This window comes from Poecilia mexicana, unplaced genomic scaffold (genome assembly GCF_051168715.1).
Source record: "Poecilia mexicana isolate PSO_F unplaced genomic scaffold, ASM5116871v1 scaffold_11, whole genome shotgun sequence".
Lineage (NCBI taxonomy): Eukaryota > Metazoa > Chordata > Actinopteri > Cyprinodontiformes > Poeciliidae > Poecilia > Poecilia mexicana.
This window is the reverse complement of record NW_028263380.1, coordinates 23,529,185-23,555,336: the sequence shown is the minus strand read 5'-3', so window position 1 is coordinate 23,555,336 and position 26,152 is coordinate 23,529,185. Positions and strand designations below refer to the sequence as shown.

The 26,152-nt window shown below is 41.1% G+C and overlaps 1 protein-coding gene across 1 annotated transcript; it reads right to left on the bottom strand.

Annotated features, from left to right (window-relative positions):
* Window positions 1–508: 508 nt before the first annotated feature.
* chd4a (chromodomain helicase DNA binding protein 4a) lies at window positions 509–24,367 on the bottom strand. The gene is made up of 41 exons (XM_014990527.2): window positions 24,107–24,367; window positions 23,539–23,704; window positions 21,140–21,252; window positions 20,813–21,046; window positions 17,125–17,243; window positions 16,690–16,955; window positions 16,474–16,607; window positions 16,229–16,367; window positions 13,987–14,156; window positions 13,668–13,901; window positions 12,850–13,053; window positions 12,571–12,779; window positions 10,821–10,952; window positions 10,632–10,731; window positions 10,334–10,525; window positions 9,140–9,340; window positions 8,909–9,046; window positions 8,650–8,771; window positions 7,713–7,886; window positions 7,487–7,628; window positions 7,144–7,275; window positions 6,947–7,064; window positions 6,606–6,730; window positions 6,427–6,519; window positions 6,181–6,319; window positions 5,568–5,737; window positions 5,301–5,478; window positions 5,118–5,207; window positions 4,888–4,979; window positions 4,631–4,764; window positions 4,396–4,540; window positions 3,372–3,525; window positions 3,175–3,284; window positions 2,857–3,097; window positions 2,651–2,716; window positions 2,375–2,557; window positions 2,194–2,302; window positions 1,955–2,087; window positions 1,204–1,399; window positions 941–1,110; window positions 509–853 (listed from the first exon to the last, which is right to left on the bottom strand). Exons 2-41 carry the CDS (start codon window positions 23,597–23,599, stop codon window positions 836–838), a joined length of 5,880 nt encoding a protein of 1,959 aa, XP_014846013.2. The 5' UTR covers window positions 23,600–23,704; window positions 24,107–24,367; the 3' UTR covers window positions 509–835.
* Window positions 24,368–26,152: the final 1,785 nt, after the last annotated feature.

Below are 26,152 nucleotides of genomic sequence, written 5' to 3'. Positions count from 1 at the left end.
TCCGAGCCCTTGCTGTACGTCAGTGTCACTCTGTTGGTGCTGCTACTGATTTTAAACAACCTGACTTCTGTTTGAACCGTTTTCTGTTTGCTTTCACCCGTCCTGTGTTTAACTTCTGTTGTGAGTCGACTTGTAGTTTCCATGCTTTGTATGTGCAACACATTAGTTCCCAGTTGTTGAATTTCATGGATGAAAACACTCATTTATGCTATGTACCGTTGAAATGAATACGTTTAATTCCAGACTGGCTGGTTGACACTTCGAGAAAATTCTAATAAATTAATATTTGCTTTCAATTGTCTTTTCTCTACTAGGATGTTTTGTACCAAACTTGAGTTTCATCATGTAAAGTTGAGGTTATTTTTTTAATACTGTTTTTGATCAACTCAGATTACCAAAATGAACTGTTTTTGCTAAATTCCTGAATACTAAGCAAAGTGATATTTTAAAGCTAAGTACTATTTCTTTTTCTTATTATATTTCAGCCATCAAAACCAACCAAACAAAAAACTTTATTACATTTTTTATTTAGGTCCCAAAAAAACCATCATAATAACATTATATCAATAATATTAATAAAGAAATTGAAAAAAAAAAAAAAAAAAAAACAAAGGCGGAAAATATAAAAAAAAAAAACTTCTGTCCACAGCCTCATTTTTGGGACAGGGAGGAGATCTGATCCTCCAGAGAAACTCTGTAAAGTCCATTTTGGGGGTGAAAAGTGAACAGGACGTGGCTTCAAGCTCGGAGCACGGCGACTCGTTCTGCTGTGCACCAATCAGGAATGTTGACGTGAGGCAGGGGGTGGTTCTTGAGGTTAGAGACGATTTTCAGTCTACTGCTGCGGCATCTGCTGCAAAATACATCACAAAACAAACAAATCATTTCAGCTAATTCAGCTTTGAAGCAAACAAACTAAATTAAACTTCGATCCCGCTACCTGCTGCGTCTGCGTCTGTGTTTCTGGTCCTCGGCTCGCTAGGCGGCTCAGGATGTTCCTCTCAGACATCTGGAGACGGACAGCAACCGGCGGTATCCGGGCGATGGTTGCTGGGAGGCGGGTCACGTCCGCCTTCATGTCACTCAGCAGCTCTTCCAACTGCTTTAGCACTGAAAACACAGAAAGCATTAATATTTATAAAATATAAATCATTTATAAAACCATTAAAAAAAAGTCATATCTTTGTGGAGCGTCGGTTGTACCTTTGTGCAGGACGGCGTTGGCCGGTTTGTTCCCGGACATGGACTCCTTGCTTAAGTGCTGGTGGGACTCGGCCAGACACTCCACCTCGCTGAAGCGGGTGTTCAGGGCCATGGAGGGGTGAGAGGGATCCTCTGACATGTTGAGGTAGGCGGCGCGACGCAGCTGCTCCTCGATCACCAGCGCCTGCTCCAACAGCTGGAGACGAGACAGAAAGGTGCATCTTTTAAAATATTTACAATGTTCCTGCTCTTTGTGTTTGATTAAATATAAATATACAGATAAATAAAGTGATTGGTTAAAAAAAAAAAAATTAATGAATCAAAGATGGAAAAGTGGATCAATGGATAACAGACAAAAGAAAAGGATATATGGTTTGGTGGAAGAAAGAAAGAGCAGAAGAAAAACAAAAGAGTGAATGAAATAAATAGAATGAAAGAAAGAAAAAATGAAAGTGCAAAAGAAAAGGGTAAAAAGATAATGGATGAAAAAGAGCAAAAGAAAAAGAAGTACAACAGATGCAATAACAAAAAAATTGATGAATGGGAAAAAAAATGATGAATGGATGTATGGACAGAATGTAAAGATGGAGAAGAAAGAAAAAACAGACAATGATGAAAATCATACACATCAATGGATGGACAGATAATCTTCAAACATTATGAAACTTGGATGGATGGAATTATGATTGATAGAAATTTATAACCTCAGATATTTTTTCTTTAGGTATTGCATGTGTAAAATATTTGCTACCTTGAACCTTCGGGCCAGGAACTTGTTCTTGATTTCCAGAAAGTTGCCCCTGTTCATCTCCCCTTTGAACGGCTCGTTGAGGATGGCAAACCTCACGTCGTTCTGGATGTCCTGCCAGCGGGCGTAGCCGTGTCTGGAGGGATCAGCGGTCAGGGGAACAAACATCCAACCAGGGCGGCCTCTGGTAAAACTACATCGACATAACGGAGTCCAGGATCGCTCCGGTCGGAAAAGGATACTGTATGATGCCGGCCAGCAGCCAGTAGTCATGGCGACGGTGCCAGATCTCATTGGTTTTCTTGGTAACCGTGGCGGCGCGCTCCTCGTTCTGCCATAAAGAGTGCAGCTCTAAAGGAAAAAGAGCCGTTAGTGATTTGGAACAGAATCCTGAAACTGACCCGACTTCCTTTGTGTTCGTACCTGTGAATCCTCCATCTGCGATGTTGAACATGAATCGGGTTTTGGCTTTCTTCTTCTCCTCGCTCACGCCGCTGGCGGTGGAAGCTGCCGCCGCCGCCGTAGCCACGCCCTCTTTGCTGCCGTCTCCGTTCTGCAGCTTGGCCGCCTCCTCTGGTTTTGGAGTTTCTTTCTCCTCCTTCACTTCTTCAAAAGAAAAAAACAAAACAAAAACAGAAGAGTCACCACCAGACGTCATATCACAGCTGGCACTTAACAGGTTAAATCTGCAAAAGTTACCTTTCTTTTCTTCTGCAGGAGGAGTGGTGTCCATCTTTTCAGGCTTCTCTTCCTTCTTTTCCTCTCCTGCAGGATGAAAACATTAATTAGAACAAACTTTATTAAGATTGCAGCAGAGCTAGCACAAGCAAACAGCTTTTAGAAATGTTGCACAAAAAAGCATTCTTTGCAAATTAAAGAACAAAAAAAAGCCTTGAAAATCTCACCTTTGACTTCAGGCTCCTCAGGTTTGACTTCTGACGGCTCCGTCTTTTCATCTACCGCTGGTTTGTCTTCCTCTCCTCCCTCTGCGCTCTTTTTCTCTCCCTCTCCTTCCTCTCCTTCCTTTTCTTTTGCGCTCTCCGCTTCTCCGTTGCTCGGTTTGTCCGTCTCCATCGGCTCCTCGCCGTTTTTCTTCTCCTGCGTCTCCACAGGGACCTTCTCATCGTCGTCCGGGATGGCGATAACCTGTCGGCATCATGGACAAATCAGATTCAAGTCTTCGCACATTTTTTCAAACCCTACCTTCTTCTTAAATTCTTTACCTTGCTGTTGGCCTTAGCTGGCTCTTTGCCGTTTTTATCTGCCTCGCCTTCTTTCTTTGCGTCTTTCTCTCCATCCTTTGATGCCTCGTCATTCTTCACCGAGTCATCAGCTAGAAACAGACACTCGCGTTACATTGGATTTGTTTTCCTCCACACCCTCAACAGAAACATCTTCACCTCGGAGGCTAAGCTGGTACCTGGAGCAGGAGTGTTGGGCTGTGTGTCGGCGGGGGTCCCGGTGGACGGGGTTTTCCCTGGAGAGTCCGGCTGAGCCGCGGCCCTCTTGTTCTCCTCCAGGTCGGCCATCCAGGGCATGGACCACTGACCGTTGACGTGCTCAAACTCCTGGACCTGGAAGGTAAAGAGACGCCATCCGGTCAGAGCTTTGGTTACAATTTACAGGATGGATTTTTCAGTTATTTAATGGGGGAAAAATCCACATGAAGAAACACGCAGGTGCTCAGTGCTCTTTTACTCAAAGAGTTAGATTTGAAGGTGGGATTGGTATAAAATAACATGTCCACTATTAATTTGGTACTGTAGAAAGTCTGTGATGCTGTGGTCACTATAGGCCACTCACTGTAGCTAATGGTGTCCCTCAGGGGGTTGACTTAGGACTTTTTCATTTACTTCAACAACGTCAACAGAAATGTGACTGTTTCAGATTTTCATTTTTATGCTGATGATGCAGTTATCAACAAGCACATCTGGCATCAATTTCTACTTTTCAAGGTTTACAGACTAAATGAGTCTCAACAATAACAAAAAATATATCAGGGCTTTCAACTTGATGACGTCAGTGGAAAAAATAAAAAATTTAAATTTTGCAACCTTTATCACTGTATTGACTGCAGTGGAATGACATATACAGATTTCTTGTTAGCACTTAGATGCTTTGAATATTTGTCATGGAGTTTGATAAAAAATGTTGTAACTCATATTATTCAAGGTTCTTCATTGAGTTGGTGAAGACAGATATCTCCAGGTAGAGATATCTGGCTGTAAATGGTTTGCTTAATAGTCTTACCTTAAAAAAAGATTATATCAATATATATCTTTCTTTTTGTCCTGTTCCAGCTCGTACAGCTGCTTGAATCGTGCTCTATATAATAAAATCATTCTTAATTTTCTCAACTAAAACCAGCTGCTGCCTTATTGGGGTGAAATATCCATGTTAATTACTCCATTAATAATCAAACAGAGTTCAAACCAAAAACATACTTTTTTGCGTATAAGTGACATGACGCCGATGCGTGTGAGGACATGTTGCCGGGACAACCCTTCTCTGGGGACGCCATCTGCGAAAGTCTCAGCTCCGTCTGCTCCGGGTTCGCACAGGTGGCGCATGAACAGAGAGACGTAAGCCCTGCAGAGGGAGGAAAAACCAGATCTGAGAAAATGTCCTTCGGTCTTCATGTTCAACAGAAAAAAAAAAAAAAAAAAAAAAGTAACTTACTTGAATTCTTTCTCAGATTTCCCCCGCAGGTCTCGGACCAGCCACTGGGTGGTGAAGGCGTCCTGCGGAGGCATCCCATAACGCATCACTGCGTTCAGGAAGGCCTTCCTCTGCCGAGAATTGAAACCCAACACCTGGAAAACAGCAGGAGGCTCAGATCTCACTCAGGTGCTTTCTGTTGGATTTCTAAAACCAGTCGCTGTGTTGCTTTTTGAAATGTTTGTAGGATTCAAACAGTCTAAAGAAGAGCGGCTCACCTCAATGTTGCCTCCAACCCTGGCCAGCAGGGGGGGCAGTGGTTTGTCCTTGTCGTTCCTCAGGCCCTTCCTGTTGGGCCTGCGAGAGTTGGCTGCAGAAAAGAAAACAGAGATACTGAAGACTCCACAACCAATCAGATGAATACTACATCATATTTTAATTTCCTGTGAGTGAGCTTGTTAAGAGTTGTGCCTGGAAAAACCTATATTGCTAGTTTTTAGATTCTTACCCTCTGATCTCTCATCAAAGTCTTCATCCCCTTCCTCAGACGCCACAGAGTAATCCGACTGTCCATCAGACTGGTCGTCCTGCCAATCAGCTTCAAGAGAAAAAATAAAAATATATTTTCAATCAATGAGAGGCCTACTGAAATGTAACTCAAGCTCAGAGAATTAAAAGAAAAAAGGCCTACCTCTGTCTTCCTGTGACCCGTCGTTGTAGTTGACCTGCTTGCGGATGCGTTTGCCTTTGCCAAGGTTTCTGGCCAGGTCCTCCTGCTGCTGCTCATAGTGGTGCCGCAGCAGCTTCTCCCAGTAGTCTGGGTCGACGCTCTCCTCCTGCTTGATGATTTCTCGCTGCACTTCCTCCTCCTGAGCACCGCAGAAGTAGGGTAGCAATACGAAAGTCGGGTTGGACGGAGGGGGGTTTCCATGGCGACCCCACCGGGCCACAGACTCACCTCTTCCTCCTCGTCTTTGACCACATACTGAGCCACTTTGAAGGAGCTCAGGTATTCGTTCATGCTCTGCAGCTCCGTGTCGTCGGTGGCGTCCTGATTGCGGTCGAGAAGTCGCTCAATGGCTTTGTCGTCGTAGTGGATGATGCTGCTGTCCTCCTCTTTGTTCTCACCTGAGGACAAATGTGTCAACATTGATTGTTCAGGTCAGGATTCCCAAACATGTTTCAAGTCGAAACTCCATACTTTTCCAAACTCCAGATTGCTCCAACAGTTAAAAGTTTAAGCTTTAAATATGGAAATGTTACACGATGACAGTAGATGGATGGATGGATAGAAAAATTCATAGCCAGATACTTGATAAGGTAAATTATGAGAAAGATTAAGACAGAAAGAAGTTTCATTCATTCGTCCATAATTACATGTGCAATGTCAGGAAAAGGACTCTGACTGGAACAACTTTTTTTTTTTTTTTCTCAAATCTAAACATGAATTATGTAGGTTTGTGCATGAATTTGGGAATTACAAAGATTTTCTGATTTATTTTCTCCAAATCTGAGGAAGTCAGATCATTTCCCAGACTTTTTAAAGCCGTCTGCCGGCCACACATCTTCACCTTCTCCGTCGTCCTTGAACAGCTCTTCTGTTCCAAACTTGAGAATGTCATCCAGCTCCTGTTTAGACATGGAGCCCGTCTTGGATCCAAGACCGGGTCGGACCACCAGGTGAGTCAACATCATCTTCTTCTTGGCCACCTGAAACAAGAGATCCAGAGATGAAGATGTGAAGTTTTTGTAGTTTTACGACTGTAAAGGCTGAAACATTTTACCTGAGAACTAAAATATATTAATGTGGCAATTACCTGAGTAATCCTCTCCTCCACAGAGGCCTTAGTGACAAATCTGTAGATCATGACCTTTCTGTTCTGACCGATACGATGAGCTCTGCTGAAGGCCTGAGAGCCGACAAAGAGGCAGACATGATTAATCTGACAACCACCGTATTTAATATTTAATAAGGAAAGCAGCAACGAGGCTTTACCTGGATGTCATTGTGAGGATTCCAGTCCGAGTCGTAAATGATGACTGTGTCGGCTGTGGCCAGATTGATTCCCAGACCTCCGGCCCTCGTGGACAACAAGAAGGCAAACTGCTGAGCGCCGGGAGCTGAGGGACGAAGGAGGAAACGGTAAATACTTGTTCTGTATTTGTTTAGAATCTGCCTGTGATAAGACGCAACAATAAGGATTTTTGTAAAGTTTATGATGCAGATTTTAATTTCTCTTTTGGAGCTATGGTATAAGACAGTATAATATAGTTAGATATTTTTCCTGTCTTGCGTTTCCAATTATTTCTTCTAGAAAGCTACAAAAGAAATCTGACCGTTAAAACGATCGATGGCTTCCTGTCTCATCCCGCCGGTGATTCCTCCGTCAATCCGCTCATATTTGTACCCTTCATTTTCCAAGAAGTCCTCCAACAGATCCAACATCTTGGTCATCTGCACAAGAACAAACAACAAATTGTTAAATAGAAAGGACAATTAAACAAACTCAACCTGCTTTTCTACAGCTGCTGACCTGTGAGAAAATGAGGACTCTGTGTCCTCCTTCCTTCAGCTTCCTCATCATCTTCTGCAGCAGCATCAGTTTTCCAGATGACTTTGTGAGAGCGCTCCCATCGTACATCCCATTGGGCATCTTTGGCGCTTCCTGTTTGGTGTGAGAAATTAAACACAAGATTTTAAAACAAGAAATAATTTAGCTGAGCAACTGACAACACTGATAAATTCTCATCTAAACTTCATTCAGAGGATCTATTTTTTTTCCCTCATTCAGTTTTTTTTTAAATAAATAAGAGTTTTTTGTCCAAAGATTTGCAAATTCTTTTATAAGGAGAGATGATGGTTTCTCCAGCTCATACCATAGCTGCTGCAGGAAAGAGGTAGGGGTGGTTGCAGCACTTTTTCAGGTCCATGACGACGTTCAGCAGAGAAACCTGGTTTCCTCCACCTTTCGTGTTGAGGGCCTCAAAGTTTTTCGTCAAGATAAATTTGTAGTATTTTCTGCAAAAGGGTAAAGAAAAAGTAGACGTCAGGATTCAAATCCAACTAAGTCATTTCGACTGTAGATCACTGCTCCAGACTAACTTCTGCATGGGACTGAGCTCCACCCGGACGATGAGCTCGGTTTTGGAGGGCATGTGCTTGAAGACATCGGCCTTCAGCCTCCTGAGCATGTGCGGACCCAGCATGTCGTGAAGCTTCTTGATCTGATCCTCCTTAGCAATGTCGGCAAACTCTTCCAGAAAGACCTCCAGGTTGCTGCAGGTGGAAAACAAACATGGATTAAGTTTGTATGTTTTTGTCTTTTCTGGTATTTTTACACGAAGTCTATAAAAATATTGGTTTGTTTGCTTGCATGAGAAATCTTGAGCAGATATTTGTCGATTATTTCGTAGATTTATTTTGTAGCCCAGAGTTTGAGTTCAGACCATTATGAATGTAATTTAAGACCTATATCTCCAAAGAAATGTACAACTTTTGTTCAGCTAACTGGCAATAAAATTGCACTGACCAGTGATGGATGTACAAAAGATGGCTAGCTAGCAAGGGAATGTTAGCAGCAAGTCACAGAACGCGGTGAAAGTGTCTGTGTGCGACTCAAACCTTTGACAGTAAAGTCTTGTGAGAAAAACAATACATATAACGTGAGCTGAAGTTGTCTAGTCAAGACAATATTTAAGAGCTGTAATTAATGGCCAGCTTACTTTTTAAACTTAATTTAAGACATTTAAGGCTTTAATTTAGATATGAATCTAAGAACCTTTTGGATTTCTGCACTAGTCAGGCTCTGGAACAAATAACATGGGCATTCAAGACTAATCGATTTTTGTAAGAATTGTTGTACATTTTGTTATTTTTGCCAACTCATTCATACAAAAAAGTTATTTTAATGTAATAAAGTAGGGAAAAGTTTCAAGGAGTGTGAATACGTTTCCCAGGCACATCTGATTCAGCTCATTTAGTTACAACTTCAACAAATGTCAGCAATCAGCTTCTTAAATAAAAAAGTGGCTCAACTTACTTGAACCTCTCGGGTGTGAGGAAGTTCAGGAGGTGGAAAAGCTCCTCCAGGTTGTTCTGCAGTGGAGTTCCCGTCAGCAGTAGCTTGTGTTGCAGCGGATAATTGTTTAAGACCCGGAAAAACTGCAGCAGAGGAAACATGTTTGCTACTTAGTTAACATAAAGGTTAGAACAGACAATGAATGACAAAGTGAGCGAGGAATGTTCCCACCATGTGTTGGCATTATCTGATAAAATAATCTATAATATAGTCAGTGCACCTTTGACTGATTGTTTTTCAGTCTGTGGGCCTCGTCCACCACCAGGCAGGCCCAGTCTATGGAGCCTAAGATGGCCATGTCGATGGTGATCAACTCATAGGAAGTCAGCAGGACGTGGAACTTGATTGATGAATCTTTCTGTTGGAGGAAACAGGAAAAACCTTCATCATCATCTCAACTTTTCAAGCATCATCTTCATCCTACTCTTCATTCCAGCCCGTTTCCTCTCACCTTCATCCTCGACGCCTTCTTCCCTCCGCGGATAGCGTTGTCCTCGAAGGAGAACTCGTTCTCCCTGATGACGGCTCTGCTGTCTTTGTCTCCGACGTACGTCACAACGTACATGTCGGGCGCCCACATCTCAAACTCTCTCTCCCAGTTTATGATGGTGGAGAGAGGAGCGCTGACCAGGAACGGCCCCTTGGAGTGACCCTGGAAGTGGAGACAATGTTAGCATAACGAATAAGAGTAGAGGGGACGTTTTTGTCTCCAAACAAGATGATTGCACTTTTCATTTCTAAACAATCTAGTCTAGTAGAGCTTTAATGTAAATGTCACCTTAAAAGTGTTGGGGGAAAAAATAGGTTTGTAATGCCTCTGCCAAACATGTCTATTATTCTACATTCACAATATTCAAAAATGGAAAACATTTAAGACAGTCTCCCAGGAGTGAAAGTACTTTCAAAGCAAAGTCACAGAATATCCTGCTGAAAATAGTGAAAAAAATGAATCACTTGTAAAATCTCCATAGACACAAAATTAAATGACCTTTTTTTTACATGATAAACTCAGTTCAGTATTTATCACCAGTAAATGCATCTCCATAAGCATTTGAATATTTACATACATGTACCCATCAGCATAATTATGAGTAAAAATGTGAGAGATCAGAGTTTTGCATTTAAGTGGGTCAGCCCTGCCACAGTTCAACCCTGCAGAGGCTATTATTTTTAAACTCTCAGTCAAAGTCTGAATCCTCCCATTAATGCAGAAAAACAAGTTCATCTGATTTTATAAACAAATCACATTCAGCTGCAGAGTCCCTTGTGGCTTCCTTAAAAAGTGCAATCTGACCTCCAAACTTTAGGTGGCAGCAGCCACACATGAGACGCATCTGTTTACTGTTTCAGATCCCAGTGAATGTCATCAGACTTCACCTGACAAAATGGCTGAAGAGCTCCTGACCAATCGGATTGCAGTACTGCCAAACAGGCGTTCTGTCAGCAATAACTAAAACTGGGACATTTTCAACTAAATAACTCAGACCTTCTATAGAAATCTTGACAAAACCAACATTTATGACTGTTTTCTTCACAAGATGGATAAATATTAGTTATTTTTTTCAACAGATAATAAAAACAATACATACAAATGAATTTAACAAAGTGAATTTAACATGTAAATCTACATTATTCAGGTTTTCACCTCCTTATAGAGCGAATAGAGGAAGACGGCGGTTTGGACCGTCTTGCCCAGACCCATCTCGTCAGCCAGGATGGTGTCTGTACCCTGAGCCCAGGAGAACCGCAGCCAGTTCAGACCCTCCAGCTGGTAAGGGTGCAGAGTCCCACCAGTGCTATCCAGGTAATCCGGCTGCCGCTCAAACTTTATGGTCGGCTGCAGACAGAAGCAAGAAATGTTTTCAAAGAAGGGAGGTAAAATGTCTCAAAACATTCAAAAGGATTTATTTAAAAATGTCTCAGTCACTAACAGGCATACTTACATCTATCACCGGGTTCTCGGGGGGTCTCTCTGGCCGCTTCACTCTTCCTTTCACCTTGATCTTCTTCCCTGGTCTCCCGTCGTCTCCCATCATCAGCTCTCTGAAACAAAGAGACGTTTACTCGTTTAGAAACGCCCTTTTTAAGGCTGGTTTAAGCATCAAAAGGGACATGAAATGATAATATCTTACCTGTGGTTCCAGTACTGAACCTTATAGGTGTCGAACTCGGGTACGTCCATGTCCTCGGACTCCCAGGTGGCCTGGTCGTACGCCAGCTCGCGCCATTTGATCAGGTAGTGGACGTTGTTCTTCCTGTCCACACTGGAAAAAAAAAAAAAGAGAAAATAATTTTTTTTTTAAAACTAGTATTCAAGAAATGTATTCAACACACTAAAACAGTGACTGCAATATTTAGAACAACTTGAGTTGGGTAAGAATAAAGCTCCATAATATACTGAAAGAGTTCCTGTAAGTTTCAGGAAGTAGGAACTGGGACTTGATTAATTTTTTTTTTTCGATTACTAACTTAACTAAAAACATTAAAACTTTAACTACATTTTTCCTACCTGATGCAGATTTCCTGCTTTATTTTTTATAATTTTGCAAGTTTTGATTGAGGTATTAATAAAAAAAAAATAAAACACAAAATTATCTTAATCTAATCAATAAAGTACATTGTGGTGGTTAATAAACAAAAGCAGAAAAAGTCCTTAGATTTGATGCATTGATTTGATATGATAAATTATTTGTTTTCTTTTCTTTAATATTTGACTTGTTGATCACCAATCAAGGATTAATTGACTAATTCTGATATCTGGCTGAATCCCTACATTAAACTGTGTTGCTCTGACATGCGAGTCCATGTGTTTAATGTTTAGACTGCCAAACCTCAAAAAGCAACTTCAACACCTGAGAGCAACAAGATTTGACCAAACTTTATTAAATTCTCCTGTGGCAAAGGAACTGGTAGTGGATCAGGTGAGAAGAACCTTTTATTTTTTACATAAAACAAAGAGGCAGTAAAAATAGCAAAAATTTAAAAAAGGAGAGAAGGAAAATGTGAGTCAATCCCAACTGATAACGTCATTGTAATATTTAACAAGATCAAAATTGCACATTTTTAATCTATAAATAAAGTGATCAATAAGCCCAGAACGATTATGCAATAAAAGGATGAGTCAGTATCAAAAACCCATCTCCTGTTTTGCTTTACTTCAAGGTCAGATCACACAAACAGCATCAGCAAAACATAAAAACAGTTAAATGTTATTGTTCACCCAGGACAAGGCAGTCTGCGTCTGTGTTAAAAGGAAGCATTAAGTGAGTGCAAGTCAATGCAGTAATTCAATAAGGTTTCCCAATGCGAGGCAACCTTTCTACAGCAAGCCGTGGTCAGACATTGATCCTAAAGCTCTGAAAGTTAAAACTAAAGATTTGCATTTTTTTTTTTTAAATCCACTGAGGATACGAAGAGCCTGACTCGTGAGGACATAAACAAGTCCTATTAAACACAGTTTATTATTTAAATCATTAGAAATAATAATAAAAAAAACATTTTCAATAAAAAATACTTTTAGAATATATTCGCGTCTATACTGCAACATTTAGAGCAAAAAATTTAAACTTGCGATTTACTGACAGATTGGCTGGAATTCTACACTTGATTGGCTCTGATTGAGTAAACAGACACATCAACCAATCTCTCATAAATACATAGGCCAGTTTTGTTTGAAAGTTCTCATCACAGAAAAAAAAAAACAAGCTAAATTAAAGGATTAAATTAGGATAAAATAAAAGACAACAGCATTTTGAGTGAGTGAAGCCAATAATTATACATTATTACATTGCCGGTCAAAAGTCATTTAATTTGAATTAGAAACATTTTAGAATGATGTTCCTTCTCCATATAAAGAAGCTCAGACATTGTGTGAACTCTGACCTGTGGTTCAGGATGCGGTGGATCATCAGCCACTCAAACTTGATCCCGTAGCGAAGGTATTTCTCCTCCAGGTGAGTGTACATGGGATCCTTGTGCTTCCTCTTCAGGCACTTGTCCTCCTCTCCTTCGCCGAAGTCGATGGGCGGCGGCTCATCCATGTCGTTTTTCCTCTGGTAGTTCCTGAACATCACCTGGCAGTGCATCTCCAGCTGATGTGGAACATAAACAGTCACCAAAGACGTTCAGAGATGAAAAAGTGTGTCCTCATCTTGTATGCACCTGGAGCTCTGTGACCCAAGAGCAATGCCAGTAAGACATGTTGGACCATTTGGCGAAGAACTCCCTCTCGGACCGCCCGGCCAGAGGGGCGGGGTCTGGGGCTTCGGCGGGGAGATCTGGAGGGCGTGGCACAGGCGTAGGAGGAGGCGGGTCTCCCCACCGCCATGTTAGGATCTTCTGAACCTTCCCCTTCAAGGGTGGACACTGAGAATGACAAAAAATGTGAAAGTTATCGTGATTTTAGCAATGTCCAAAAGGCCAACATACTGACCCCTACATGAATCCAGGGCTGAAACGATTAATCAGTTATTTAAATAATTGTCAATTAATTTAGTAATCAATTAACTGTTAACTGGAGTGTGCAGACTCAAAGAAAGGCCACAAGCTGAAAGCAATGCTTTTAGCAATTATTATGCCAAAATGGTACAAAATATGTAAATACATCTTGCATTTAAAATAAAAAAAGCCTTTTTGTAAAATTTGTTCAACCAAGAATTCATCAAGAATCCAGTAAAAAGATCGTTTTGCTGTCCAGTTATTAATAGGTTAATCCAAAAAACGAACAGATGTGAAATTGAGCAGAGAGGGCAGAGATGCATCCTTTGCATTTCTTAAAGGAATGCTATGTTGTTGTATTTTAGGCAAAAAAAATATTTTTTTTTTCTCTCTCACTTAAAAAAAAAGGAATTGAATTGTTTATTTTCATTTTTAATTCATTTCTCATACTGTATAAAAACAGCTTAAGTGCTTAAATGAAAAAATCTGCACAATGTGCCAATTATATCATCAATTAATCGTAAGAACAACGTCCCACTCACTGTGCACCGGGGGCAGATCCACTCCCCATTGGGAATCTCGGGCAGCGGAGGGTTCAGGCAGTGGATGTGGTACGACGACGGACACGAGTCGCAGCAGAGGAGCTCGCCTCCGTCTTTGCAAACCCGGCAGAACTCCATGTGATGGTCGTCCTCCTCCATCTCACCCGTCTCGCCATTGTCCTCCTCTCCCTCTGAGGCATCCTCTCTTGCTTCCCACTGGATGCCCTCCTTCTCCTATCGTTCAGGACAAAAAAAGAATTAAAATCTGAATCAGTTCTGTGCAAGTGCATTAAATTGTTTTAGCAGCAGATGAGCTTACGCAGTGCGGGCAGCTCCAGGTGCCCTCCGGGGCCTTCTCCATGTCGGGGTCCAGACACACCATGTGGTACGCTCTGGGGCAGGTGTCACACAGGATGATCTCCCCTCCCTGCTGGCAAACCTCGCAGTAGTCCTGATGGTCCGTCTCGTATCCATCGCCATCTTCCGTTTCTGACGGCAGGAATAATAATTCATACTTCATGTGTTTGCATTTTGTCACACCACAACCACAAACATCAATTTATATTATAGACCAACTCTAGTGGTCTATGTGTGCAGACTCCTTTACTCTGATACCCCTAAATAAAACCAGAGCAACAAATAAGCATATTATTTCGCCAAATGGGAGCAAAATGTTACTTTCTGGTGCAAAATGCCAATTGTGAGCTGTAGCGTTGGCAGCATTATGCTGATGGATGGAGATGCAGAGTAACCCTGGAAAAAAAATCCTCCAGAAGATTTGGGACTGGAGCAGAGTGGCAGTCTCAGCTGGACAATGCGATTCATAAAGTCTTTTAGATAAAGCTAATTAATGTGTTAGAAAGGTCCCAGTCAATACCCACGTACAAGACTTGAAGTTTGATGTTTACATACATTTCATCTAATCTGACCAAGCACAAGCAATTCACCAAAGAACAGTGGAATAAAAGTGTTTATCTCCACCAACTTCCAGAGATAAAAAATATGGTTCAACAAACCATTGAATCATGAGGTCTGAATACAAAAGCATGCCACACTTTACAGATTTTTTTTTTTTTTTTTTTTTTTTTTTGCAAGAAACATTTGAAAACCGTCCATGCTATTCCTTCCACATCACAATAATGCAGAAATTTGTGTTAATTGGTCACAAAATCCCACTATAACAGACTGAGGTCCTGGTTTCAAGGCTCTACTTCTAATCATTGTTGTCAAAAGAAAACCACAGAAATGAGTCACTTCTTCCACCTGAGTTCAGACTTCCTCTATACTCAACGACTGACAAGGAAGGTTTTCATCAGCAAAACACAAAAATCTATTTCCATGTAATTCCTTAACCAGAATCTTAATTGAGAACTTCTTTCAGGCATACTCCAGACACAAATGGCTTTAATTATAAACACTTTGTTGAAAATCGGGGCATCTAGATCTCTGGAATCAAAATCTCAGCTGAAGTGAGAAGGTTTTCCACCCTGAAGGTTTTATGGCACAGTTCAGAGTCTGACCTCGATGTGAATCCACCCGTGACGTCTTTCGATTGCCGCTTCGATCTTGTGACAGCAGCGACAGAAGAGGCCTCGGCGGGCGACAACCCAGAAGATGTTGTACTTCTAAATATACCCATACTCCACTGACTCAGCCACGATGACTAATGTGTTCATCTGCACGGCTCGTTTTTCTCAGCTCCGCTCTCGTTCTCAAAGCTTTCCCTGAACCACTTATTATCTCCCTCTGCAAAGGGGCCATTAACCAGCTGGTTCAGATCCAGTTAATAATCCAGAGTTTTAGAACAAATATACAGTAGAGCTGGGCGATAAATCGATTTTAATTTTTGATTATTTAATTTTTTTGAAAATCAGTTTTTTCCCCCCATCAATGCGGGAAAAACATACATTTCATCTAATGGGGTTTCCACAGTCCTGAGTGATGTCAGCATGCCCAGGGCGGCCATCTTGTTTGACATAATTTTTATTTATTTATTTTTTAACACCTACTATTTATTTGGACTTTGAAGTCAGGTCAAATCTACGATGAAATATAAAGGTTTTAATGAGAATAAAGAACTTATGTTACAAGACTAAAGTCACAGTAATACGAGTATCATGTGATATTACAAAACAGTCAAAATAATACGAGAATAAAGTCTAACATTAGGCGATCGAAGTAGTAATTTTATGAGAATTTCAATACGAAAAACAACAAGAAATTATTAAATCTTTTTTCTCATTAAGACGTCTTATTTTCCTCATAATATTTAGCTGTTCTGGTACAATTGCATCTTTATTCTGATAATATTATGTCTATGACCTTGTAATTAAACAGATTTTTGTAATGCGGCTTTAATACTCGGTGTACAACTTATAAAATTAATTATTGAAAAAAAAAACACTTTTTGAAAATATTTTTGTCATTTTTTATTTATTAAAAAAAAAATTGGATGCTATGAAAAAAATTTTTGGAGATTTTATTTATTTTTGAAACCATATCGCCCAGCCCTAATATACAGAAATGACTGATAAAGAGGGAGAAATAAATCTAAGAAATACCCTTCTTCCTCTTGGGTTTGTTCTTGGAGAGCTTCTTCTTGCTGCGGCTGCTGCGGCTGTTCGAACCCTCCGAGATGGAGACGCTGTTGATGCTGCCATTCTCAAAGTCGCTGTCGACGTCGGGCTCGTCCTCCTCGCTCTGCACACACCGGAAGCAAACGTTAAAAGTTCAGCTTCATTAGGAGACTGTCCATACAAGCACCGCACGAGCAGAGCGTCAGTAAAGACGTGGAGCGTGTTCGTACCGAGGAGCGCTTCCTTTTGCTGTTGAAGCCTCCCAGCTTGATTTTCAAAGGAGCGACCTTCTTCGTCTTGGCATTGTTATTCTTCTTCTCTTGTGGCTTTGGTGCTGGTTTGGATTTCTTGCGGGCGTTGGGACCTGCAGACCCAACAAACGGATAAATCAGTTACCCAGAGTAATGAGACAGCGGTTTCCCTCGCTGCAGTCCCGGCAGCGGTACCTTTGCCCTCCTTGGTTTTGGCTTTGCGGAGAGGCGGCGCCGGCGTCTGCAGAGGCTCGGCCGGGGCCGCCGGGGGCTCGGCTGCAGGTGTGACCTCTGCCACCATGGTCTCTACAGCAGCTGGTATGTTAGCGGTAGCCAGCGCAGCATTCGCAGCTGCTGCTCCTCTCAGAGGGTTGTTTGTGCTGAACTCTCGCCACTTTGCCCCCAAAACCATCATCATCTTGGACACGGCGATCTTGGGATTCTTGGCTGCAATGAGCGGCCTGTAGAGGAGGAAAACAGAGTGTTAGAACCAAAAGTGCGGAAAAAAGAACAGTCACAGAAGAAACATGGGATGTTTCTGTGAAAAACATTTCCAAATAATACATGCACATGTGAGGGCTTCCAGAGCAACTGGTTCAGTATTATGGGTAAACTAAGGCCAGAACAGACCTGACAAACTGGCTGAAGGCCTTGTAGTTGGTCAGGGATCTGTAATCCTCCTCGGTGAACACATGGTCAATGTCCTCCATGCCCCAGTCATCCAGGAGCTGAGATGATGACTTTGGCTCCTGCAGGAAATAATAAACAATAATAACAATTAAAAAAAACATTGAAGTCTAATGCACTTGAAAAACGTCGAAAAAGTGGTAATGCAGTTATATTTTTACTAATATTCAACATGAAAAGTTATAAAACTACAAACCGTTTTGCTTTACTTAGAAGACGACTGATCTGATGGGAACTTTAAAAACCAATGTATTTGTGCAGCACAAAATCCAGCTTTTACATCTTCGTTTTCTATCAGCAGGAGTCTCAAACAAGGTTTGAGACCTTGTTTTACCGCAAGTGGTATAAAAATATTATGCTTCATATGGCTTGTGTTGCATGTAAAATAATAGGGCCTTTTTGCAACGACCGAATCTGCTCCACCAGAGCCAATTTGCATGTAAGAGAGTTACAAGTGGTGAAGTGAAGAGCCTCTAAAATTAGCATCCAGCAAGCAAGCAAACGCTTTAATAATTGACACAGACCAGCATGTTTTTCAGCGCAATTGCACTAAATTGCTTAGTGATATGTGCACCATTTTAGAAACTCTACTGATTTGGTGGTTATCTGGAACAGTCTGTTTTTCACCGTCTGTCGTTTAAAAAGTGCATGTGTGTGCATATGAGGTGCAGATATAGATGCACCAATCAATCGGCCAGAGATCATCATTGGCCAATTTTCCCTTGATGGTTTCTGATCAGTGATCCCACAGGTCAAATATTGATCCCCGTGCCCCCCTCATTCATTAAATGTTTAAAAACCATGAGCTCCCACCATTTTCAATCTAACTGGGATAATGGGCTCTGAAAATAAAATCCAAATCAGAAGATCAGAAGGAAGAAAAGAAAAGTTTGATCAGTGCATTTCTAGTCCAAATATTTGTTTCTTCAGTTCAAACTAGAATTCTTAACATGAGGAAGTAACAGGAAGTTGAACTACAACACAAACAAAATAAGTAATATCCAACAGTTCTGTATCAGTTATTGTACAGATAAGTAGAAAACTGTTATATCTTAAAGACAAGTTAAAATTAATGCCTGCAAATGAATTGCTGTTAAAAAAAAGAACAGAAAACAAAAAGAAAATACATTATTAAGTTCTTTTCTCCACTAAACTTTCCACCACATCTCATCCTTCACGAATATCCCAAATCGCCTTGAATGCAATCTAAATGGTTCTTTCTAATGTTGATAAATAGACTTTTTTTTTTCTTTTTTTTGCTCCCTGAAGTTTAATGGCTGAAGAACAAAGAGGTTCATCCAGGGCAGCACAAGTAGCAGATAAAGATTAAGATAATGCACTGCACGTTCCACCCCCAGCTCCCTTTGATCAAGGCTGCCTGTGCAGCCCTCCGTCTTGTACGGCGGGGCTGCGGCGCGGAACGAGGGCGGCTCTGCTAAGCAATCAAAATGTGTTTATCTAACCAAAAAAAAAAAAAAAAAAGAAAAAAAAAAAAGGGTCAAGAATGTATGGAAGTGCTAAAGCTAGGGTTGCCATGGTAACGGCACATTATATCATATGTATATCTCACAGAGCAATACTAGACGTACACATACACACACTTACACCCCCCTCCCCACCATTCCCACCTCCTCCTTTTGCATAACTGTCATTAACAAGAAGGCCCCCTATTGGCCGCCAGGTTCTAAATCCACCAGACTGTTCTTTGTTCAAGCGTCGCTCATTTCACATGTGTTTGTCACACCGCAGGACTCCATTACAGGTACGCAGGCAGAAGGTGCTCATCATGGAACCCGCAGAGGGCAGGTAGAACAGCTATTCACCAACAGAAGACCGCCTCTTAGAAACGCAGATCCTTGACATTTCTAGTTCTTAAAAAGAAAATGCATCAATTTAAAAAAAAAAAAAAAAATCTACCACAGACCTAGATAAATGATGAGGTTCATCTCTACAAAGCTACATCAGTACATACTGTGAAAGAAGAGCGCCAGTAGCTGGGGCATGTTTTAAATGACCATGGCGCGTTTTTGCACAGCTTTGATGGAAACTTGTTAAAAGAAAATGTCTGTAATTTATCACCATGTGGTCAATTTTCCTTTGCCCAGGAGTGAATAAAGAACAACTGATTATGACGCAAACAAGCTTAAGAAGGGATCAGAAACACTGTGCCATGAGAAACTGTTTCCCCTCTTCCAGATTTCTTCCTTGGTTGCTTTTTGTCACACTTAGACATTTCACATCATCAAAAAATCTATTTAATATCAGCTGCAGATGATCTGTGTAAATACAAAACAGTTTTCATTTACTAATCAGCACAAAAACAGAACAGACCATGTTTTGCATGACAACATAACTCATCCCTTTCTAAATCATGAATTAACCTTCATTATTCAATATTCACACTTTTTCCTTCACAAGCCACACCCAACGCTGATCACTGCCTGACTGGTAGAATCAAGAAATCCCATAAAGAGAATTTCATCTGACATTCATAGGACATTACAGGGTCCCTACCACTCCCTCTAGGTTTTAGTATAACAGGCATTACAATTATTAATTAGATTTGGGCATCAAGGGCAGGAATCAACATAATTAACTTAATATATTCTTGATATGAAGAGTGTGAATACCTAACACTTGAAATATAGCACTCTTTTGGATTTGCAATGATGACTGAGATTAAACTAGAAACAGTTACAAAGATATTTCCAAGGCTTTGTGACACCAGCAAACTATATTCTCCAAATATTAAAATAAAAAAAGTAAGGAACAGCAGTGAACCTTCCCAGGAGTGGGCAGCCTACAAAATCAGCCCAAGAGTGAATCAAATCAAAACAAAACAAAAAAAAAACATCTGAAGCACTGCATACCACATTTTCCTCAGTCAAGGTCAGTGGTCATGATTCTACAAAAAGAAAGTATGTGCAGACATTGCAACTTCATGGAAGAGTCACTGCTGGTCAAAAAGATCCCAGAAACCCATTTTACACTCACCATAAAGAATCTTAATGATTCCTGAGACTTTTGGGAAAATGTCCCTGAGACAACTGAAGAGTCCAGTGGTATCTGGTGTAAAACTGACAGCTTTCCAGCAGTTAAACATGGCGATGGTAGTGTGATGATTCTGAAGTAGCAGGGTACTTCAGGACGGAAATAATTTCTCTACTCTACCAGAAAAGCAGAGTTTTCTACCCTCATAACAAACATATTGAGGTTACACTGAAGGACAATGATGCTTAGCAAGCCAGCGAGTCTGATTAAGATGCTGGGAAATGACTAAAACAAACTTTTTATGCTAAAATATTCATCAATGAAGCTAAATCTAAACACTTCTTAGGGGGTAAAGTAGGTCAGTAATGCTTCGTAGCACAGCATGTGCAGGACTGACTGCCAGTTATCACAAAATATAGTTGACCAGGTTGGTATGAATAGTTTTTTCTTAAGGCATGAACTCATCATTTGAACAATTAAATGTATAATAACTCAGACTATGTTTTATGTGATATTAAAATTCCTTTAACGAGTTGAAACATTTAAGTGTTCCACTTTTTCTCAGCACTGTACTTCCTGGTCATTCTTGAAACATACATTTGTTTTTAAATCCACTTGAAATACCAAAGTTGTTCCTTACCGAGTCATCATCGTCATCGTCGTCATCCTCCTCTGGCTCTGGTTCTTTCCTTTTGGAACTCCTTTCGGGAACACTGTTCCTCTTCTTCTCTTTGCCACCGCTGGCTTTCTTCTTCTTCTTCCGTCCTGGAGTGTAGTCGCTGCCCTCGCTCTCGGAGCGCTGGGCCGAGCCCGTATCCTCTACGTCTTCCACTCCACCCATGTCCATGGGCTCTGGGGAGCTGATCGTCAACTCCTGGGACAAGAAGGAAACAGACAGGACTCAGAAAACACAGGAAAATACGTGGAGTCAACAACCTCACAGTAAAATGTAACTGTGGCTGCTTACCTCTCTGCGCGACCGCCTCTTGCTGCCCTTGCTCTCCCGGCTCTTCTTGGCCTTTTTCTTCTTCTTCTTCACCTTCGGAGACTCATTCTCCGAGATTTCCTCTTCCTCATCATCTGCAAATCAGGCCAGTGGACACACGCCACGGTTAGGATGCACGCCCACAAACAGCGTGTCGGCACATTCAGGCTGCGTGATCGTTATTTAACAGTGGGCTCTGAAGACAGAATGCATATCTGTGAACCATCTGATGAAAACTGTGCACAGGTTAGCTGCAACTGCTTACTGAAACAACCAATATGGTGGTAAATGGCAGTTTTTATCTTGTGGAGAGAAAATACAAGTAGGTGTAAGGTGAACTGCTACACGTGAGCAATTAACTGCATTTGAATGAGCCTTATCGGGTAAAATATCTAATCTTCTAATGGCTGTAATTAGCCGCTTTGGAGAAAGTTTCCACCCAGGAAAGTCCAGTTGTTCATCTATTTAACCATGAAAGCAGATTACTGTAGTATAAACAGATGAATTTACAGCAGGTAAATCAGAAGATAAACTAGCATTCTAAGTCAATGTCCTCTTTTCAATGTCCTTAGGGTGGAAAAAAGCAGTAATTTTAAAATAAACGAGAAGCTACTGTTAAAAACGTTTAACAAGATGTTTTCCTTTTTTTGATTGGATCAATGGAATTAGAGGCCTGATTTATGACTCCGGACATTTGCTCAACATCTGGCTGCAAATAGACTGATGCATAAAGTTTAAACGATACATACATTTTAAAAATGCTTTTTGAATGTCTACCATTTTGGGAAAATTCAAGCACTTTAGATGTTTAAGTATTACCCAACATTCAGAAACCTAAACAATTGACCCCAAAACTGATTACAAAAGTTACATATTAACTCACCAACCCATTTTCTATATTTACTTATCCTATAGAGGATCGTAGGGGTGCAAAAATTTACACCTCAGCGCAATTTACAATCACAGATTAACCATACATGATTTTAGTTGGTGGAAGGACACCACACTGCCTAGACAAACAATGCATGGGAAGAACACAAGAGGCAACACAGATTTAGAAGTGTGCTACAAGAACTCCAACCTGCTTTGACAACAATTTAAAAATATTAACTTATATCATAGAGAACCGTTGACTTATTATTTCTGTGAATAATATCTACCAGGGGAAGGTTGATAACCTAAATTTGCAAAAAATAAGAAAATGAACTAGTCCAGACTGGATCAGAACCTACATAACTGGAGACAGGATATTTCTAAAATACTTCAAAAAATATTTCTAAAAATACTATACAAATAATTAAAAGATTTTAAAGATACAAATAATTAATATTTTACCATGGTGTGAACTCAGGTTGGAACAAGCAAATTTTCATTGTTATCACAACTGCATCAAAACTATAAACTTTAACTATGTTGGGATCAGTTTGACGGCATTTTATTGGGAACATTAGTTTTAATGCGTGTATGTGGATAAAACTAGTTGTCCTAGTATACATCCATCTTTCTTATACATCATAGTATTTACAAAAGTAAAATTGATCAAAACTAAAATCTACAAGTCAGACTCCAAGGAAAAATGGAAATCGGTATAGGTAGGTAAAAGTCTAATGGGTCCATCCCTACCGGCCAGAGGCCAATCAGATGCCTTGAATTTCTCTACTACTACTACAGACTCTTTCTTACAAGCAAGAATATAAACACAAATGATACATTTCCGCATTAGCTTTAGTTTCATAATCCACTATCATATGATTTCATAATAAAACGTGTTATCCGTTGAATGGAGAACAATCGTGTTGTTGACTTCACCAGTTGAAGCTGATCGAAGAGACTATTTGTTCTCTAAGGTTCCGCTGTGTATGCTGCGGCTGCTTGCTGAAATCCAGCCGTAAACAACGCACGGCACAAGCAAAGTATAAGATAGATCGAGTAATTTGTGCGAAATATGTGGAAAAAGTGGATTTATGTCTGTTATTATTCGTACTTTTCCTTCCACAGTCAAACTGAAGGCGCCGGCTACGAGGAGGGGAGCGCTACCGAACGTCATCCACCAGCTTCCAAGCTAACTGGCTGCCTCCATCTTGTCATCGACACGTAAAAAATACCGGTAGCTGGCTAATGTTAGGCCCCGGGAACATGCCGGTTTTTCAGCGTGACAGCACAACAGTGCATCCATCAGCTTTACAACCTCCGACTATGGTTGGGGTAAAACAATTTGAGTTCTTTAAAACATGTTTGTTTCCCTGTTTGCTAATGGAAGCTACGCAGTAGTTAGCAGCATGAACGAGCTAGCACTAAGCTAACGCAGCATGATTGATGCGAACGTCAAAAACACACAAGCAGCGTGAACATTAGCGGCTAACAAATGAGCCTCATCTTACCTTGCATTAGGCGGTCGTCGGCGGCTCCATAATCGTCTCTGTCATCTTCACTTCCAGACATAGCGGACAGCAGGAAACTTTCTTCTATTGAGTTAGCCAATAGTTTAGCTAACTAAATGAAAGTTATTGTTGGTGGATAATCCAGAGTTCGGACCCAGTGTGAAGTCTGTCCAAATCGTAGCCGGGCCAGGTTTAACAGGGCAGAAAATAAGAGCATAAAAGAAAGCGGAAGTTAAATATCAGGACTAACAAGCACCCGGTAAAACATAAAAGGACATCAACACTCAGCACATGGGACAATAAACCCAACTTTATCCGCCTGCGAAGTTCACATATTTATATCTCCTCCTTTCACTCCATCTCTGCGTTCAGCTTACTATGGTTACTATCCGTCCCATTAGCATGCGTGCTAGCCGGAGCTAAACCGGTTGGTCAGATTTAAAACTCGAAACAGAACTGATCCACTTCACATACTGATATATACCCAGAAAATCCCCTTGTGTGACAACCCGAACCTACTTCACCCTCAATCAAGTCAATTCACAGACCCAGAAACTGACATACTCACAACTTCAAGCTTCCAAAAAAACAGTAACTCCACGCTCAGTTTGCAACTGATTGACCACTTGGATGCTTTTTTATTCCAGATGGTAGCGGTGTATATGTAATTTAAATATATTTCCGTATTTTTGGTGGCAGCGTGTGCGCACGACGCCGTCTCCTCTTTCTCTTCCTCGCGCGCACACACACAAAGAGATCAGGGGGCAGGCATCCCATAATATTCCCCGCACACACATGCACACTCATACATATACGCGCACATTTCACTCACCCCTCCCCCACTCTGCATAGTTACCTTGCAACGTACAGACCATAATAGTCAACTCACCCCCTCCCTCTTCTACAGTCTCTTCCCCATTCCTCTATGCACATCACCCCCCCCCCCCACACACACACACCTCCACCCCTCTTAGCAACCACGATCACTATGGAAACGCTCACCCCCGCCCTCTCCTGTGTGGCATCCCATAATAGTAATGAGCGCAGTCACTGACATCCCACAATAAGCATAACTCCAAAAAGAGAGAGATAGGAGAAAGGAGGGGGGGGAAAGGAAAATGCGCTCACATGGCAACTGTGTGTGCCACATGACTGCTCAACTTGAGAGTGCATGTTTGCATGTATGCGCAGACTTATGGGTATGAGCGTGGCTCCTAAAGATTGCACACCGGGTGCAGAAGCGATGCAAACCTGGTACCCACCATTAGAAAACTTGGGGGGCCACAAAATGTGGGGGTGACCCCAATGTAACCCCAAAATGCGGCCTTATGAGATCAAGCATACCTTACTCAGCATGACGGCAACTGTATGGCTAAGTCTGCAGACAAATACCGGGAAACTTGGCAGTAAAAACTTTGTGAGTAGGTTGGTGCGAAATTAAAAAGCCGGCCTCGTCCGTCCAGTTGGGGCATCTGTTGGAGGTCACGGGTGAAGCTGCAGTCAAAACCTTTATGTCTGCAGCTGGAAGTATCCCTCAATACTCTTTGGAGAAAGCCCAGAAGTGCAAGGGCCAAGTCAACAGCTGAGTTAAGCTGTCTGCACGCATACACATGCTGGCTTGCTCCACAGGCTGCGATGAAATGCATTGCAGTCAATGGTGGGAAAAACGTCTGGGTCCTAGACAGCTTTTTTCCCACCGTTGACTGAGTGCAATACATTTAGACTGAGGGGCAAAATGCAGAATTCCCTGTGCTAAGCATGGCAGAGATGCTTCAGAATGATGGCTCGACACATGGGGAATTAGTTGTGTATATGACTGCTAATGGGAAGCTGCCTTTTGGCCCTGGGGAGGACCAGAATTAGTTATGCACTGTTATTGTTGGACTCTGGGACAAGTTTGCTCTGCAGATGGTGTTTCAATTGTCTAAAAGATAACAGAACAAACGTGAAGGGCATCGTTTGCAGCCATGTGCAGGAACCCTATAGACACTAGTGTAGCCTACTGAACAGTTCTCCTAGCTCTTGGAGTCTTATGAAAACTGAAAGGATGTGCAATGTTTGAAATGTTTTCTCTTGGAGTTTTTGCAACACAGTTGAAAATGATGAGTTGACCATTGATATATAGTGCTAATGGTACTATATCAATGGAGATTACGACTTTTTTGATGATAGACAGTTCAAAATGACTCTCAAAATCTTCTATTTGATATTGCCTTTGCAAAATGTTAGATTATTTAGTGCTTTATTCAGTTCCATAGAGGGAAATTTTAAGAACTATCCCCTTTATGCTTTAACAGTGAATTTCCTTTTTCTCTGTAGTTTGATGTTATTCTGTCTATTCTTAAAGCTTTTTGAACAAAGTATGGAAAAGCATTGTGCCACATATTTAGTTGTGTAATGATGCAATCCTCTGAGCGCATTAACCAGGGTTCCAACACATTTTAATGAAAAAATAAAAATATGTATAGTGTATTTGTTTACTGATTCTTAGTTCTTGAAAGTTACTCATTTTTCTCCCTTTTTCTTAACATTTTTTTCACAATATAATTATGCTCATCAAGAGGTTTTCCGCCCACAAAAGTCTACAAGTCTCTCAGATAAGCTTCCACTATGA

What these genes read in the sequence shown, in the direction of transcription:
- chd4a (XM_014990527.2), bottom strand. Translation starts at nt 23,599, where the DNA reads ATGTCTGGAAGTGAAGATGACAGAGACGATTATGGAGCCGCCGACGAC. An exon ending in CCTGGAGCTGCCCGCACTGC is followed by an intron (nt 13,902 to 13,986) that starts GTAAGCTCATCT and finishes CCTGAACGATAG; the next exon opens with GAGAAGGAGGGCATCCAGTG. An exon ending in CTCACACCCGAGAGGTTCAA is followed by an intron (nt 7,887 to 8,649) that starts GTAAGTTGAGCC and finishes TTCCACCTGCAG; the next exon opens with CAACCTGGAGGTCTTTCTGG.